The sequence below is a fragment of the Lathamus discolor genome, chromosome Z, assembly GCF_037157495.1.
Source record: "Lathamus discolor isolate bLatDis1 chromosome Z, bLatDis1.hap1, whole genome shotgun sequence".
In the NCBI taxonomy this organism is placed as follows: domain Eukaryota; kingdom Metazoa; phylum Chordata; class Aves; order Psittaciformes; family Psittacidae; genus Lathamus; species Lathamus discolor.
Genome location: NC_088909.1, coordinates 95,499,505 through 95,516,410, shown reverse-complemented (window position 1 = coordinate 95,516,410; position 16,906 = coordinate 95,499,505). Strand labels below are relative to the sequence as shown.

Below are 16,906 nucleotides of genomic sequence, written 5' to 3'. Positions count from 1 at the left end.
AGGTGTTTGTGTTTATTATGAATACTTTTCTTAATAAAAAGCCTGAGTTCCCCAAGAGGTGTGGTTGTACAACTCTTTGTGTGCACGCAGGGGAAAATAGAGCACTCACAGAGAGGGGATCTGCAAGCATGACTACATGTAGACGCAGCTATCCCATCTAAAAAAACCCTTTTGTTCAGAAAACTTATGTTGCACTGCCTTGAAGGACTTCTGATCTGCATCTTCACATGTAGGGCTTGTTGCTATGTTTGCACTAATTACGTTTATGGGCAGATAATGGACAGGCTCAGGTATTTTCCGGAGAGAAAAAAAAAGGAGGGGGGAGTGGAGGGGTGTCCTTGGTTCCAGTTTATGATGTGAGCCTGGTGCATGAAAATCAAAACTGACTTTGTTTTTTTCCCTATGCAGTGTATAGCCTGAGAGCTAGAGGACTGGAGAATATGTAAAACTGATTTAATGATATTTTTGCCCATTATCCTGCTTGGGTCATGCTTCCCTGAAGGAACTTAGAGACCCAGCTGCAGTGCAGATCTAGGATCTTCTCAGTCTGCGACAGATTAATGTGGAAAGTTAGACACTGTACACGTGATGTTCAGTTCTTCCAGATATGCACAGTAGGTAACTGCATTAGATATCTTAGAGTATTAGAAAAGTAGTGCTGTTTGTGGATTGAAGTGTCTGGTTATGAAAACACAGGACACAAGATTAGACTATATAACTCTGAGAAGCCTTTGTTGCATGGAATTTCTGGCAGTACTAACGACGGCTGGTGCGTTTTGGGGTCCTCTCAAATTGGTGAGCCAATGATTTGGAGGTTCTGAAGAAATGCGATGAGAGAAAGAGTTTCTTTAGTCTCAAGGGCTCCTTATAATTGGTATCGCATGGCTTTTTACCACAGTTGCATGGTGAACCTGAATTTCTTTGCTCTGACTGACAGATTTGTGATGCTCCAAATATTTTTTTCATATTATGTACTGAATGAGACATCAGTCTGTCTTGATATGGCAAATTGACCCTTGGTTGGTGGTGTTAACCTGGGATGTAGAAAACTAGGTTCAAGGTTCTTTCTCAAATGTCCCAGGTAAGTGCCCTTGTTGTTGTTTGAGTTTGGAATCAATCTTTGTAGTTGACTTTGACCACAAATTTGATCATGAAACTGCAAGATCTCTTCAGTTGTACTGAAGTGAGTATGCTTGTCTCTGTCTCTCATGTGTCTGCGTTTTTCTATTTTTATGAATTACTCTTCAGAATGTTTTCCACAAGGACAGAGAATTCTGATAAGTGTCATGTGTTCAAGCTTTCAGTGCTGTCTCTTCACATCTGTCATGTGGAAGTCCTTAAGAGCGAATAGTATTCATGCAATGCAGTTAGTTAATGCTGAGAATTAAGTTGGAAAAGTATTTTTGGTTGATAATTAAGCTGTTCTCATAGTTAGTTTTGGTAACATGAGATTTGTCACTCAGTAGGGGACAAATCAAGGATAAACCAGCCATTGACTGAGGAATTACTGGCAGTACTGTTGCCTATGTATACTTTTTAAGTGCTCTTGAATCAAGATTTAACAGCATAGAAAATAACTAGATTTTATTCTTTTAGAAATTATCAGTGACACTTAGTAAAATCACTGTGATACTAGGAAGAGTCAGTTTTCTGAAAAGACCATTGTCACAGTAATCCTTGTTAAGCCTGTGGTTGTTACTTCCGTTCTCTCAGATTAGTTTTCATTTAATCCAGGGTATGTTACGTACAGGAACAACAGCTACTTCAGGTGTGAAGGGATTTGCAGTCAGTTGAAAAGTAAACTTGGAAGATGGGTACTTTTCTTACTGCTGTTTAACTTGCTTTCTGTGTTCCTTAGAAACATAGGCATTTTCATACAGGAGTAAAAAAAGTATTCCTGCAATCTGTCTCAAAATGTTGCTAGCAGAAGGTGCTTGAGAAACAGATGCAAAACTTTCCCAAGCCCTGTGAAGGGTGACTGACTGTCAGGTTTCCAGTGTACTTCCAGATTCACTTGCCTTAGAGCTCTGTGACTTTCACCCATCTCTATCTTGGGATTTTTAGTGTAATTTAAATTTTGATTCTTCTTCCTTAAAATGGCCTGTTTTGGGTGTTTTTGGTTTGTTTTTTTTTTTTTTTTTTTTTTCCTGTATAGCAGATCTTTTAAACCCATAGTAGTTTATTATCAAATGATTCTCTTGATAAGATGTACATTATTTATAAATCATAGGCATTCTCCATTAATGTCCTTGGTTTTTTTTATATCCCCTTGCTTGTGTAAGAAGAGGGATCAGGTTTTTGTTTAATATTCTGTACCATTCTTTAGTTTTTGTTGTGGTTTTTTTTTTCTAATTTTCCCAACATCATTGCTGTTCTTTGGAATATGTCCTCATCTTTGGAACAGGTGAGATGTTTGCTTTAAAGCTGATATTAGAGTAACTTATAAATTAAGTGGGTTACATATCCTGTTTTCCCATCCCAGAACATATGGCATATAGTCAAAACTTCTCTTTTCTCCAAGTCTGTTGTTGGTAATACTTTCCTCCAGACTTCTTCCTGAAATGAGGTTAGGGGACTAAAAATCTCTATTTTTCTCTATGTCTTTACATACAATGTTCTAAGTTTTTGTGCTAGTTTTAGCTTATGATCTTCTTTAAACACCCGGTTTGTAGATAAAAGTTAAATGGAGATCTTCTCTTCTGTGACTATAGTTATTTTTGTTTGATTTCTGGAGCCTCAAGATTTAGACTACCTACTTATTTTGCTTACTTGAAGTTTGAGACTGTGCTTTATGTCTTCATTACACAGTTGAGATTATGTTAGGCTTCTTACTAGTTTTCTATATTCCACACTAAGATTCTTAGGCCTCTGAAATTTAATGTTACTGCCACTTTTGGTATTGGCAGTGTCCTTTTGCTATTGATTCTTTGTATCAAAAAAAAAAGTGGGGTATTTCCTACAAAATGCACAGTACATTCAAAATCTTCATGTGACTCAAAAAAGGCTCTCAAGGTGTGTGTGTAGTGGTCTGTTTCTGGAAAATATTCATCATGTGATAAAGCAGTAAGTTAGTTACTAAAACATTCTCAAGGCAATTCTTAAATTACTGGATTTAGAAGCTTAGAAAGGCAACTTGGAAGCTTCACATTCTCATGCAGTTTAAAATGTATGGGAAGGACTGCAGATGTTCTTTCTTGAAATAAAATCTAAATCAAGAGCCTAAGCTTATGATTCTAGATTTAAACTTTTCAAAACTAATAACTTCCATAATATTGCTGAGTTTAGTAAGTCAAATCTGTGCTCATAGTATAACTATTATTCAAAAATAATATTTATTGTAGCCTGTCCTGAAGTTTTAACATAGGTCTTTGCTTTGCAGTTGTAGACATTCACTTTGTTTTGGTGTTGAATGGTGTGATAGCTCAGTATAGTTTTCTTGAAAAATGTCCTGTACTAGCTAACTGCTGGCAAACCGATGTCTCTTAGCTTCTGTGTTCATGTGCTTGTGTATTTCCTGTTTGCTAGAAATTTGGTAGTGGGACACAGGAGAACAGAAGGTGAGAGGCAAATGAGACTTGTTGAATGTTTATCTTGGATTTGATCTCCCAAAGCATTGCAGGACGACATAGTCATAGAATCATAGAACAGTTAGGGTTGGAAAGGACCTCAAGATCATCTAGTTCCAACCCCCCCGCCATGGGTAGAGACACCTCACACTAAACCATCCCACCCAAGGCTTCGTCCAACCTGGCCTTGAACACTGTCAGGGATGGAGCATTCAGAATCTCCTTGGGCAGCCCATTCCAGGGCCACAACACCCTAACAGGAAAGAACTTCCTCCTTATATCCAATCTAAACTTCCCCTGTTCAAGTCTGAACCCATTGCCCCTTGTCCTATCACTACAGTCCCTGATGAAGAGTCCCTCCCCAGCATCCCTATAGGCCCCCTTCAGATACTGGAAGGCTGCTATGAGGTCTCCACGCAGCCTTCTCTTCTCCAGGCTGAACAGCCCCAACTTCCTCAGCCTATCTTCATACGGGAGGTGCTCCAGTCCCCTGATCATCCTTGTGGCCCTCCTCTGGACTTGTTCCAACAGTTCCATGTCTCCTTTTTATGTTGAGGACACCAGAACTGCACACAATACCCCAAGTGACATCTTACGAGAGCAGAGTATAGAGGGGCAGGATCACCTCCTTTGACCTGCTGGTCACGCTGCTTTTGATGCAGCCCAGGATACAGTTGGTTTTCTTGGCTGCGAGCGCACACTGCTGGCTCATGTTCATTTTCTCATCAACCAACACCCCCAAATCCTTCTCCACAGGGCTGCTCTGAATCTCTTTGCCCAGGCTGTAGCTGTGCCTGGGATTGCTCTGACCCAGGTGTAGGACCTTGCACTTGTCATGGTTGAACTTCATCAGGCTGGCATCAGTCCACCTTACAAGCGTGTTGAGGTCCGTCTGGATGGCATTCTTTCCCTCCAGCATATCAACCGAACCACACAGCTAGTATCAGATAGTATCTTGAAAGTTGTTAAACATTTTCAATGTTCAACTTTTAACACCTTATAGTCCCAGTTTTTATTTCAGATTTAGTTTTTAAAATATCAAACTAACTTAGTTCCTCCAAATTCTTCTACTGTGGTATGGTTTGGCTTTGTTTTGCTTATTTCTGTCTTAAAAAAACAAACAGGAAAAAAGTGAAAAGGAGGCCTTCCTAAAACATGCAATACATTACTAGTCTGCTACAATGTTTGTAGCAGAATACATAGTTTAGTGGCAAAATGAAAAGCATATCTGTAAATTAAAACAAACCTCTCATCCCCTTCCTCTCACTTTTTTTTTTTTTTTTTTTTTTTTGTTTGCTGCTTGATCTTTAGTATCTGTGACTGCTTAGGCACATATATTTCATTAATCTATACATGATGCAAGTGGCTCATGTACAAATGTCACAGTCCAGGTTTAAATTCTAGATAGACAGCACTGAAAGCTGATGCAAAACTGGGCCTGTGTGCTGGACAGCATGCTGTCTAGTGTATTTGAAGCAGTAGTCTGATATATAAGTATTCTGGTTGAGTCTTTGTTTTTATAAATTATGTATTTAAGCACTTAATTTGATCAGATATTGTACTGGAAGTCCACAAATTGTATGTGAACAATTACAAAGATGTTTGTAATCTGAAACCTTAAGCTAAAACTGATAGATTGCAGCCTCAGCATTTTCCTGGTGTTTCTTAGAAGAGCTTTGAACAAGTTAAGGCAAGGAAGTAACATTGAAAAGAAGTGTAATTGAATAAACTAGTAGATAGATATTCCATTACTCTTCCACTACTCCTGAATTCACTGATTTTTGTCTCTGTACAAACTATAAGAGTACATTATAGATGTAGTTGTGTCTTTCAATGTCTTTTGTAGTGTGTAAGTTACATTCATTAGTAGTTATCAGAGACAACTGTAATTTGATAAACATTAAAAACATGCTCATTTAAAATGCAGTTCAGGTTAACAAACTGATTTGTTTATTTCTTCACAATAGTGACTAGAGAGAGATATAAACCCTTCTTACCCCAGGTAGAATGTGTTATCATCAGAACACCATGTAAAGTATAAGTCAGAATGACAGTTGCACAGTCAGAACTATAAATTCAGATGGATATGAACTTCACCAAACACTTGTTACTGCTTGTGTGGTTGATTGGGTTGATCTCTCAATTCCTGAGAGAACAAGGATCTCTAGCAAAGTGGTGTAACGTAAGGAAATGGAAACTACAGTGCCAGAAAAGATCATTCTACTTCCTCCTCCATTAGGAGGGAGAACTGGTAAGTATGACATGTCTGCATGTGTCCGTACAGCACTGAGTAGTGCCATTAATATCAATTTATTAATCTTTGATGCAACTAATGCTGTCTTATCTGCCACTCTTACAGGAATTCCGTATAAACAGCTGACTGTAGGTGTCCCCAAGGAGATATTTGAGAATGAGAAGAGAGTGGCTCTATCACCAGCTGGAGTTCAAGCCTTGGCCAAACAAGGTTTCAATGTTGTGGTGGAATCTGGTGCTGGAGAAGCTTCCAAATTTTCTGATGACCATTACAGAGAAGTTGGAGCAAAGATCCAGGGGACCAAGGAAGTCCTGGCTTCTGATTTGATTATCAAAGTAATTGCTTTATTAATGTATTTCCTATTACATTCTTTTTGGAGAAATATAGAGGTTTTGTTTTTTTTTCTGCTAGTGTGCTGAAAGTTCAGTAAGTAAGTTAGAGTTTTCCATTCTAAGTTCTGATTCAATTTTCTTTTTTTTTTTTTTTTTGATAGCTGAGGTGTACACCTGCAGTAATAAGATAGTAAATGGCAGCATTATAAAAAATGAGGATAATTACTTACCAAGTTTTTAACTAGCTTGGAGGTGTTGTGTTTTCTAGAGTGTGGCAGGCTACTAGTTCTAGACTAATCAAATGAGATCCCTGCTGTAAGAAACTTTCGCTGCAAAAGTGGTAACATACAACTGAAATTGAAGTTGCTTGGAATTCTGAAGATGCTGATTTCTAACTTTTCTCAATCAGGCATGCAACAATTCCACAACTGAGTGTTTCAGAAGTATTGTAACTAAATGAGTTGTAGTTGATCTAGGAGGGCTGCTAGAAGTGAAGTTGCTTACGAGGTATTAGGTTGTGTGAAGTCCTGAAGGAAAATGGAAAAAGACCTTAAATTTGATACTGAGGCTTCTTTTAACTGCTTTATTTAAAGTTATCCTGTCAGGTTTGAACATAGAATTTCTGTGAGCTGCTTTGTGAACAAGCCTTTTAAGTAGGTTTCTTTTTGAAGAAAAGTGAGAAACTCAAAAGAAGTGGGTACAGATGAAGATGAGTATCTGCTGGACTTAGTGCTTGAAATTCTCTGTATGCTGTGCTGCATTGCAAACTGATAAGTGATTCTTAGCCTATAGGGCTTAATGGCACATCTGCTCAGTAATCATTTTACTTGAAAATTGTGTGTTTAGGGCAGCTATCTGTCATAAAAGCCACTAACTGCTGGTTAGAAGCCATCATATCTTTCTGAAGGTGTGATGGCTATTACTGCCCTGTCACCAATCTGCCTAGAGCTAATTCTAATACATGGATTGCAGTTAAGAAGTGCAGTTACTCAGTTGTGTTCATTTGTGTAAACAGTTCAGTTATGTAAACAGCCTTTGATACACTTTCATCCTTGTGTACTTTGTGGATGAGAATGGACAACTGCAGGTGAGGAGGAAGAAAGTCCAGTGTTCTGATTTATTTCTTCTGATTAATTTGGAAACTTCTCTCTTTCTTCAGGTGAGGGCTCCTATATATAACTCAGCTCTAGGTGTGCACGAGGCAGATCTTTTTAAGACGGCGGCTACTCTGATCAGTTTTATCTACCCAGCACAAAATCCAGACCTCCTGAAAAAACTTGCAGAGAAAAAAACTACTGTCTTGGCTATGGATCAGGTTCCACGGATCACCATTGCTCAGGGATATGATGCACTTAGCTCTATGGCCAACATTGCTGGGTATGAATCTTACTTTTTTTTTTTTCCTTTCAGCTCGGGTAACTATGGCTGGATTAAAAGCTATGTGCTTTGGTATTGGGTATATAGAAAACAATTCTGCACCTCTATTTTCATATAGTTGTTTCACAGAGAATGACGCTGTTGGAGGTGCCAGCCAACTTTAATTTATTGTGGTCAGCTTTGCAGTAGATGAGAAAAAATCCTACAGAAAAATTAAATAGGCAAAATTGATGACACTTCTTTTAATTCCATGACTGCTTTCTCTAGTGTTTTTTTGTTTGTTTGTTTGTTTGTTTGTTTTTTAATCTGAGCTGGATCTGAGCAGGCTCAAGTTATCTTTAAGAAAGCTTGAACACAGGTTGTCTGTCGTTGGGATCTGGTGGTGTTGGGAGCTCACTGACCCAAGCAGCATGCAGTATGAATGCAATTGCCATGGCAGATATAAACAAAAGACCAAATGCTGTCAGGCATCTTCATGCTTTGTGACTGGTATTGTAGGTATTCCAGTGCATTAAAATGTTGTTGACATCAAGCTGACTTCTATTATTAGATTCTTTATTGCTTTTTTATTATTATTTTTTTTGACTTTTTACTTAGATGATGTCTGTGAGGCATAATAAACCTTGGAGAAGGCTACCAGACTTTGTGGACAGCAGCATTATACATCTGAGCATGTGTTTGGTTACTTCTCTGTGTTTCATTCTGTGTAATTTTACTTAAATACAGAAATTCATAATGTTTTTAAAGGTATAAAAACTACAACCTGTATTCCAAATTAGAACTATTTTTTTTGTCATACAGACCTGCATATATTCCTTCTAGAGATAGTAAAAAGAGTGGAATGGGGCTGTTGAACACAACATTGTTAGTAACAATGCAAGAAAATGTGCACTGTTCTTAATAAAAGACACAATTACACATTCATCTGCATTTTTGGATAGCTCTATTGATGTTAACTTGGTATCCAGCCACCTGTTCTTGAATGGCTACAGAGCAGTTGGGGCAAAAGAAGTAGCAAGCTTTAACTATTTGGCCTATACTATATAGCTCTGCAGAGTTAGGGGTCAGAGTATCTTGTTTAAATGTGTGCTTGTTTGTCTAAGTGAGCTTGCTGCAGAATTGCTCTGGGTTTTGCAATTGCTTGTTCATGTTTCCTTCCTGGCAAACCTCAGGTTACAGCTTTTAAAGATAGCTTCAAAGACCACAGAGTTAACTGTTAGCAAGTTATGCATATATTGTTCAGGTAAAATTTAATTTGAGAGAGTGAATGGTTGTGGATGTCCAGTATATGGCATTCTAAAAATTATGTCTGAAAATGCATTCCCTGCCCTGTCCCCCACCACCAAAAAAAAAAAAAAAAAAGGAAATACGAAGACAGACTATTAAGCTTGTGCTCAACAGTAAAATATTAAACTTGCTTTATCCTGTGCAAGCTATGGTCAAATGTGTATTCTTTTGATTGCTGTCATGAATGGAATTGTACTGACCCTAGGGAAATACTGATACGTATTCATCCTTAATTGACAGTTACAAGGCTGTGGTACTGGCAGCAAATCACTTTGGTCGATTTTTCACGGGTCAGATCACAGCTGCTGGTAAAGTTCCTCCAGCAAAGGTATGTGCAATTAAACAGATACTGTGGCAGAAGAATATGTGAGTTACTGAGCGCAGCTAACGACTGCTGAAACTGTCTTAAAAGGCTTTTTTTCCTCCCTTGGGGCTAGTTCTAGAGACTTAAGAAATTCCTGTAGTAATTCCCATAACAATTTTTGTTCACTACCTGTAGGGTTGGTGTTTTTGGTAATAACAGAATAATGTGAGTTTTATTTAAGTTGGCTCAGTTTTGAACTTCAGACTATTTATGCCTGCATGTATTTCCCCCTGCTCCCCAGATGAGGAAAGGCAAGGAAGCAGTTCAGAAAAGTCAGAGATGTTGGGATTTCTGGTTCATTGAAGGCTGTGATTAAAGGGATTCCTGGATTGGAATTGCAGGTGAATTGGGTTGAAGAGAAATGAAAGTAGAATTAGAGAAGAGGAAAAAAAAAACCTAAGGAGAAAACATGTACTTACATAAACTGTTAGCTACAGATGAGTTGGCTTTCAGATAAATGAAGTTAGGAGTTGCAGTTTTTAAACCTAGATTATGGGGCAGCTTTACCAAAGTAATTTTGTGTTCTGTGTCTTAAGGTAGCTTGTTTAAATGGCAGTATAATGTTGCTGCTTTTCTAACCAGCTCTAGTTTTAGGTTATGTTACAAATACGATGATTGTATCATTCTAGGTCTTGATTATTGGAGGAGGAGTTGCTGGCCTGGCTTCTGCAGGAGCAGCTAAATCAATGGGTGCAGTGGTTCGTGGATTTGATACTAGGTAGGTGTGTGAAAATGGTAATAGCAATCTGACATTATTTTAAGGTGTAAGTAGTTTGAGTCAGTATTACAGTGAAAGCACTTGTACTGCACTGAATCACAGTTCCTTTCCTGCTATTTTTATTCCATCTTTATTCCTCCATTTTTTTTATACCTCAAAAAACCCAAATCTCCCAAAAAGTCCGTATCATTGCATCATTCAGAAATATATGAATAAAAAGATCATTACTTTATGAGAGTGAGAAAGGTAGGGCTTTTATCCATAATTTCATGTCTCTGTTCTTCTTGGGGACACCGAAGAAATAATAAAGAAATAATCTATATGCCTTTATCTGTAGCTTGCTTTGATCCAAGTTTATAGCAGCATACTCTCATTCACTTCCTGTTTCCTGATCTGAGAAAGGCCAGCTAGGAAGTCTTTGGAGAGACTCTCTCCTTCAGTAGGTTGAAAGAAGCAAGAGATCAAGTTATTTTATTTATAAATCTCAGGATGAAAGAACAGAAAATGCATCTTAAGCTATTTCAAATTCTGCTTTCTTTGGGTCTCTTTTTTGTGTTTGGAAGGATTATTTTGTCCTATGGCCATTTTTTAGAGCAGTAGAGTGGGAAAATTACAGAGCACAAATATTTGTCTTACAGCTCCGGAAACTACAGACTGGATTATTTTCTGTTAAATGGCCTTATATTGAATTTCTATGTGCTTAATACTGTATTTGCATTAAAATTACTTATATATGTTTGATTTTATGCAGAAGTGGCATTTAATGCTACTTAACTATAATTAATATGAAAGAATAAAAGTGATCTGGTTGGAGACCATCCTAAGAACCTGAATGTGCGCAAGTCCATGGGACCTGATGAAATCCGTCCGTGGGTCCTGAAGGAGCTGGCAGATGAAGTTGCTAAGCCACTGTCCATCATATTTGAAAAATCATGGCAGTCAGGTGAAGTTCCGGATGACTGGAAAAAGGGAAATATAATCCCCATTTTCAAGAAGGGGAAAATGGATGACCCAGGGAACTACAGACGAGTCAGTCTCACCTCTGTGCCTGGCAAAATCTTGGAGCACATTCTCCTGGAAGCCATGTTACGGCGCATGAAAAACAGCAAGGTGCTTGGTGACAGCCAGCATGGCTTCACCAAGGGGAAATCCTGCCTGACCAATTTGGTGGCCTTCTATGATGGGGCTGTGGAACTGATGGACATGGGTAGAGCAGTTGATGTCATCAACCTGGACCTGTTCAAAGTGTTCAACACTGTCCCACACAACATCCTTCTCTCTAAATTGGAGATTCATCAATTTGATAGGTGGACCACTTGGTGGATAAAGAACTGGCTGGATGGCCTCACACAAAGAGTTGTGGTCAATGGCGCAATGTCCAGTTGGAGACCAGTAACGTGTGGTGTCCCTCAGGGGTTGGTGTTGGGACCAGTCTTGTTCAGCATCTTTGTCAGTGACATGGACAGTGGGATTGAGTGCGCCCTCAGCAAGTTTGCCGATGACACCAAGCTGTGTGGTCCGGTTGATACGCTGGCGGGAAGGAATGCCATCCAGAGGGACCTTGACATGCTTGTGAGTTGGGCTGATGCCAGCTTTATGAAGTTTTAACCATGCCAAGTGCACAGTCCTGCCCCTGGGTCGGAGCAATCCCAGGCACAGCTAAAGGCTGGGCAGAGAAGAGATTCAGAGCAGCCCTGCAGAGAAAGACATGGGGGTGTTGGTCAATGAGAAATTTAACATGAGCCGGCAGTGACAGACCAACCGTATCCTGGGCCTCATCTAAAGGACTGTGACCAGCAGGTCAAAGGAGGTGATCTTGCCCCTCTACTCTGCTCTTGTGAGACCTCACCTGGAGTATTGTGTGCAGTTCTGGTGTCCTCAACATAAAAAGGACATGGAACTGATGGAACAAGTCCAGAGAAGGGCCACGAGGATGATCAGGGGACTGGAGCACCTCCCGTGTGAATACAGGCTGAGAAAGTTGGGGCTGTTGAGCCTGGAGAAGAGAAGGCTGCATGAAGAACTCATAGCAGCCTTCCAGTGTCTGAAGGGGGCCTATAGCGATGCTTGAGAGGGACTCTTCGTTAGGGACTGTAGTGATAGGACAAGGGTTAACGGGTTCAAACTTAAATAGGGGAAGTTTAGATTGGATATAAGGAGAAAGTTCTTTACTGTTAGGGTGTTGTGGCACTGGAATGGGTTGCCCAGGGAGGCTGTGAATTCTCCATCCCTGAAGGTGTTCAAGGGCAGGTTGGACAGAGCCTTGGGTGGTGCGGTTTAGTCTGAGGCGTTCCTGCCCATGGCAGGGGGGTTGGAACTAGATGATCTTGAGGTCCTTTCCAACCCTAACTATTCTGTGATCCTATGATTCCATGAATGTATCTCCAGAATTGATGTGCAGCATGAAAAAACCTTCACTCTGGTTTGCTAAAAAATCTGCATCTGCCTTAAAATGAGCTAGAAAGAGTTTATTTTTCCTAAAAGCATGATCAAAACCTGTCTAAAACTTTTTACAGTTTTTTTCAATTCCATTCTTAACCATCCTTTATGCTTTTATGTTGGTGCGCAAGAATTTTGTCTTATATGTTGTCAATGTTCACCTAACTCTGAAATTTAGACTCATTATTTACTGTGATATCCTGTGATGAAAAATAAATACCAGATTTGCAGGATAACTGTTAAAAAAATCCCCCAAAACGCAGATAAACCCTCAAACCCATGGCCCCTTAAGTCCCCCAAACCCCCCAGTTTGCCCTGTGAAAATAAGACTTACTAGTTCCCATTTAACAGGTTAAAGACAGGGCCACAGCTTGTGTATTTGTCACCTCTTCTTGGCATCCAAGTTTGGGCTGTAGATGTACCTGGGCATGACAAGCGAACTGGGTAAGCAGAGTTAGTCAACAGTTAAGCTCCCAGCTTCGAGACTTTTATTGGAGCAATGTTGCTGAGTGTACAGGAAACCTTGGCTGCCTTTATTCCATAGCCAATTATTATTATTCTTAGGGACCTAAACTTAGTGATGCAATTACTTTTTTCACTTTATATATTAAGTTTAGAACTTAATGTATAATTTCCTTAATCCTAGAATAAGTTTTAGATCTCTTGTGTGGAGACTGCTACTAAAAAGACTAGAAAAGTCATGGTGGATTTTCACGGCAGCAGTTTTCTTCCCTGCAATTTTACTTTCTTAGAGCTGCAGCTCTGGAACAGTTCAAGTCTCTTGGAGCTGAGCCTTTGGAGGTTGACTTAAAGGAATCTGGAGAGGGACAAGGTGGTTATGCTAAAGAAATGTCCAAAGAATTTATTGAAGCTGAAATGAAACTCTTTGCCAAACAGTGCCAAGATGTTGATATCATCATCACTACAGCTCTTATTCCAGGTATGTTTTATGTGCAAGGTGCTGATTTTCATTTATCTTGTGTAAGTTGGCATGTTTTGGAGCTGTGCCTGCAGTGAAAACAGAGGTGTCACTGAATTATTTCAGTGCTACCATGTACCTTTTAACTTCCCTGATAATGCCTGTTTTTAAAGCATGTGCCTTTTTTTGCAGCTTTTGTTTTCACAAACAGCAGTCTTTGACTCAATACCATGTTCTATTGAACAAGGAGTAAATGGTAATAAAGTAAGAATATGTAATTCTCTTGCATATTTATTGCATCACTGCTACAGCTGCTATCCAGCTTGTGCACAGAAACGAATCCAAACAAAACAGTACTGTCTTTGGTAACTGAAACATAGTAAGATAGAGCTTACTATTTGTATTGCACAACATCTGTATTTTGATGTGGAATCTTTTGTTGGTTTTGTGTTACGACTTCAATTGTAAGATTGGATGTTGTCAGTTACTGAGAACAAAATTTTACATGCTCAGAGCAAGATGTTCTAGCATCTCTTCTCTCTGCCTGTACAAAAAAGCCTTCTATGACATTTCATCCTAGGTACTGATGACTTGAAAGTTTTGCTTACAAAAATAAGGTCTATATATATAGAGAGAAGGTTTATATAGAGAGAGAATGTATCTCCTGAGCTCTACAGATAAAAAGCTTTATTTTGTGTTTAACTTAAAATGCCTTGTCTTGTCAGGCAAAAAAGCTCCCATCTTGTTTAAGAAAGATATGATTGAATCAATGAAGGAAGGTTCAGTTGTTGTGGATTTAGCAGCAGAATCAGGGGGAAACATTGAGACTACAAAGCCTGGAGAAATGTATGTTCATAAGGTGAGCATTTTAATCTGCAGATTGTTCTCAGTTTGTGTGAATTCACATTGTGTTTTGTAAACTGTATGCTGAAAATGAGTAGCCGATTTCACTATTTGGGCTTAAGTAGTCCTTATGTACCTCAACCACTTGTAAGTCAAAGTAGGATTCATTATGACTGTCTGTTCATTAAAATAAGCAATTTTTCTCTGGACTGAACTTACGACTTTGGTTTTGCTCCAGTGCTCATTGGCTCAGTAGAGAGCTTGTTTTTCATGCTTTTTGGGTTTTATTTTTGGTACTTGTGAGGAATCTACTAGCAGTTACAGAAATTTGGGTGATGAGATTTAAAGTAGCAGGTTTCCAAGGTTGTTTATTTGGTGATGTCAGGACATAATGGTGTTATTAGGGAAGCTTGTAGGACATACTGTTGCCATGGTTATTAATATTAGCAGGGCTGTGTGTGTATGAGTCATGCGCTGTATTTGGCTTTGTGGTTTTCTAGGGCTTTTGATGTCATTGCTTAAAAAATTAGAGTATGTAGAACAGAAGTAATCAGATACTTGCATGAAGAATTTATATGGAACACTTTAAGTCAGAGGAGTATTACCCCTGGATATAGTGTGCTGGCACTGACCTGTGGAAAAAAAGCAGCAGCACAGAGGTATTATCAGTGTGCCATAGCATTGTATTGTGAAGCCAGAGTTCCTGGAAGCATGCATGGATCTTGGCTCTCAGTTGCGGGAGAAGTGTTTTAACTCAAGCCTGCTTGTATGTGCATGTCAGCCTCAGCTTCCCATATGTTCCAAAACCATGATAACCAGGTATACTCACATTTCTTCTTTAAACACTAGGGATGTATTATGTTACCTCTTTACATAAATGTGAACCCATTAGGCATTCTACTTGCACAGCTAGCTAGCTCTAAGGAAGTTTCCTTCACTCTTCTGTCATATGGAAAGTTGCCTTCAGTACATGCCCTCAAGAACGACTGAGAAGGTGCCAAGCATTGGGCAGAATATTCTGTTACCTGATGCTTTAAGAAGTTAATCTGAGAGAATGGTAGGATTTGGAGAGGACAAGCTCTTTCACCAATACATCTTCCTCTCTGTGTAGGCTTGCTGCAAATAGCATTTTAAGTTGTTGGATTTGATCATGTTGGATACTGTAATTGTTGTGAGTAATCCTTCCCCCAACATAATAATGTTAGAGCTGCAGGTAACAGTTTTATCTGGGGTTAAAAACAGAAATAAGTGAAACAGTTTGGATATATATTTCTAGGAGGATATATAGGAGTAAGAGAGGGACTTTTTTAAAGGGGACGTAGCATTAGGTCAAAGGGAAATGGCTTTCAGCTGAAAGAGAGTAAATTTAGATTAGACATTAGCAAGAAATTCTACACTCTGAGGATGGTGAGACACTAGAAGAGATTGCCCAGAGAAGCTGTGGCTGCGCCATCCCTGGCAGCGTTCAAGGCTAGGTTGGATGGGGTTTGAGCAACCTGATCTAGTGGAAGGTGCCCCTGCCTGTGGCAGTAGGGTTGGAACTAGATGATCTTTAAGGTTTCTTTCCAATCCAAACAATTCTGTAATTCTATAATTCTTCAGAGATTGTACTAATCCTTAGTATTTTGCTTAAACTTTTTTTCAGGGCGTTACACACATTGGCTATACAGACCTGCCTAGCAGGATGGCTACTCAGGCCAGTACTCTGTATTCCAATAATATTGTCAAACTCCTAAAGGCTATTAGTCCTGACAAAGAGAACTTCTACTTTGATCCAAAAGATGACTTTGATTATGGGACTCTGGATCATGTTATTAGAGGAACTGTAGTAATGAAGGTAAGTCAGTAAATACTCTTTTCTTAATTTGTGAGTGTATACATGTATCAGTGTTGCCTCTTTAAAATACTTCAAAGATACTGTGTGCGAATGGACTTCAGATGCAGCTTCATGGGTAGTGTGGGCAATCATGTTTGTATTCAGCTGAATATTCCTCTGTCCCTTTTTGTGAAGGGAGAGCTCTTTGCTTCTGTCTTCTTGTCATGGTTAAACAAGTATCTAATGTCTGCTATTGAAAAATAGGAAAAAGATTCAATTTGCAATGTTGTATTCATATGATAAAAGCATAGTTATTTAAAACATGCTTGAAACATTACTGCAAGATCAGAAAATACTCCTTTTGTTGTTGTTTTTAATAAATACATGTTTCTGTTCTCATAAGAGTAACTTCAGAAAAAAATGGTGGAACTCAAATATGCAGGATACTCTCAACTCTATTAGGAAATACAAAAATATAGACTTTGGTCATGGGCCAGTATAGGCTCTCCTCCTGAAACTATTAGGAAATAATAACTTGCAGTTTAGGTAAGAGGTATTTGCTTCTGTTGAGTTTTGCTGCATAGTGTTTCCAGCATTTTGTAATGCTTATGATACCTGGAGGAGGATTGCATTGACCTCCACTCTCCCAGGCCACTGAAGTGGTGTATACCAGTCAGGTCTGGAGGTTTTTCCTCCAGAGGTCTGGAGAACAGCAAGAAATGTGAGACAGTATACTTGGTTCCTAGCTGAGGTCTCAGCAGGCTCTGATTACAATACAGATCTGTAGCAGATTTAGCTATTTCCAAGACCCTGTTTTATTTTGCATAAATGTTTTCCATTTAAGGAACTTGACCACTTTGGTTTCTGCTTTCAAGCCTTGTGTTGTGATTCCACCAGGTGCTCTTGGACACTAATATTAAATATTGTCTGAAAAATATGTAAATCAGTAAGGTTAACTTGGTCAGGCTGTACTGATCATATAGCCTTGCAA

At 39.0% G+C, this 16,906-nt stretch overlaps 1 protein-coding gene across 2 annotated transcripts in view; it reads left to right on the top strand.

The window, feature by feature from the left end:
• The window catches only part of NNT (nicotinamide nucleotide transhydrogenase), a 53,925-nt gene that overhangs the window by 1,383 nt on the left and 35,636 nt on the right, over window positions 1-16,906 (top strand). For both annotated transcript variants that reach the window (XM_065661959.1, XM_065661961.1), the window contains exons 3-9: window positions 5,926-6,155; window positions 7,312-7,529; window positions 9,057-9,144; window positions 9,810-9,898; window positions 13,090-13,277; window positions 13,982-14,115; window positions 15,745-15,936. In XM_065661959.1, coding sequence (XP_065518031.1) covers window positions 5,926-6,155; window positions 7,312-7,529; window positions 9,057-9,144; window positions 9,810-9,898; window positions 13,090-13,277; window positions 13,982-14,115; window positions 15,745-15,936 — 1,139 coding nt within the window. The remainder of the gene's footprint in view (window positions 1-5,925; window positions 6,156-7,311; window positions 7,530-9,056; window positions 9,145-9,809; window positions 9,899-13,089; window positions 13,278-13,981; window positions 14,116-15,744; window positions 15,937-16,906) is intronic.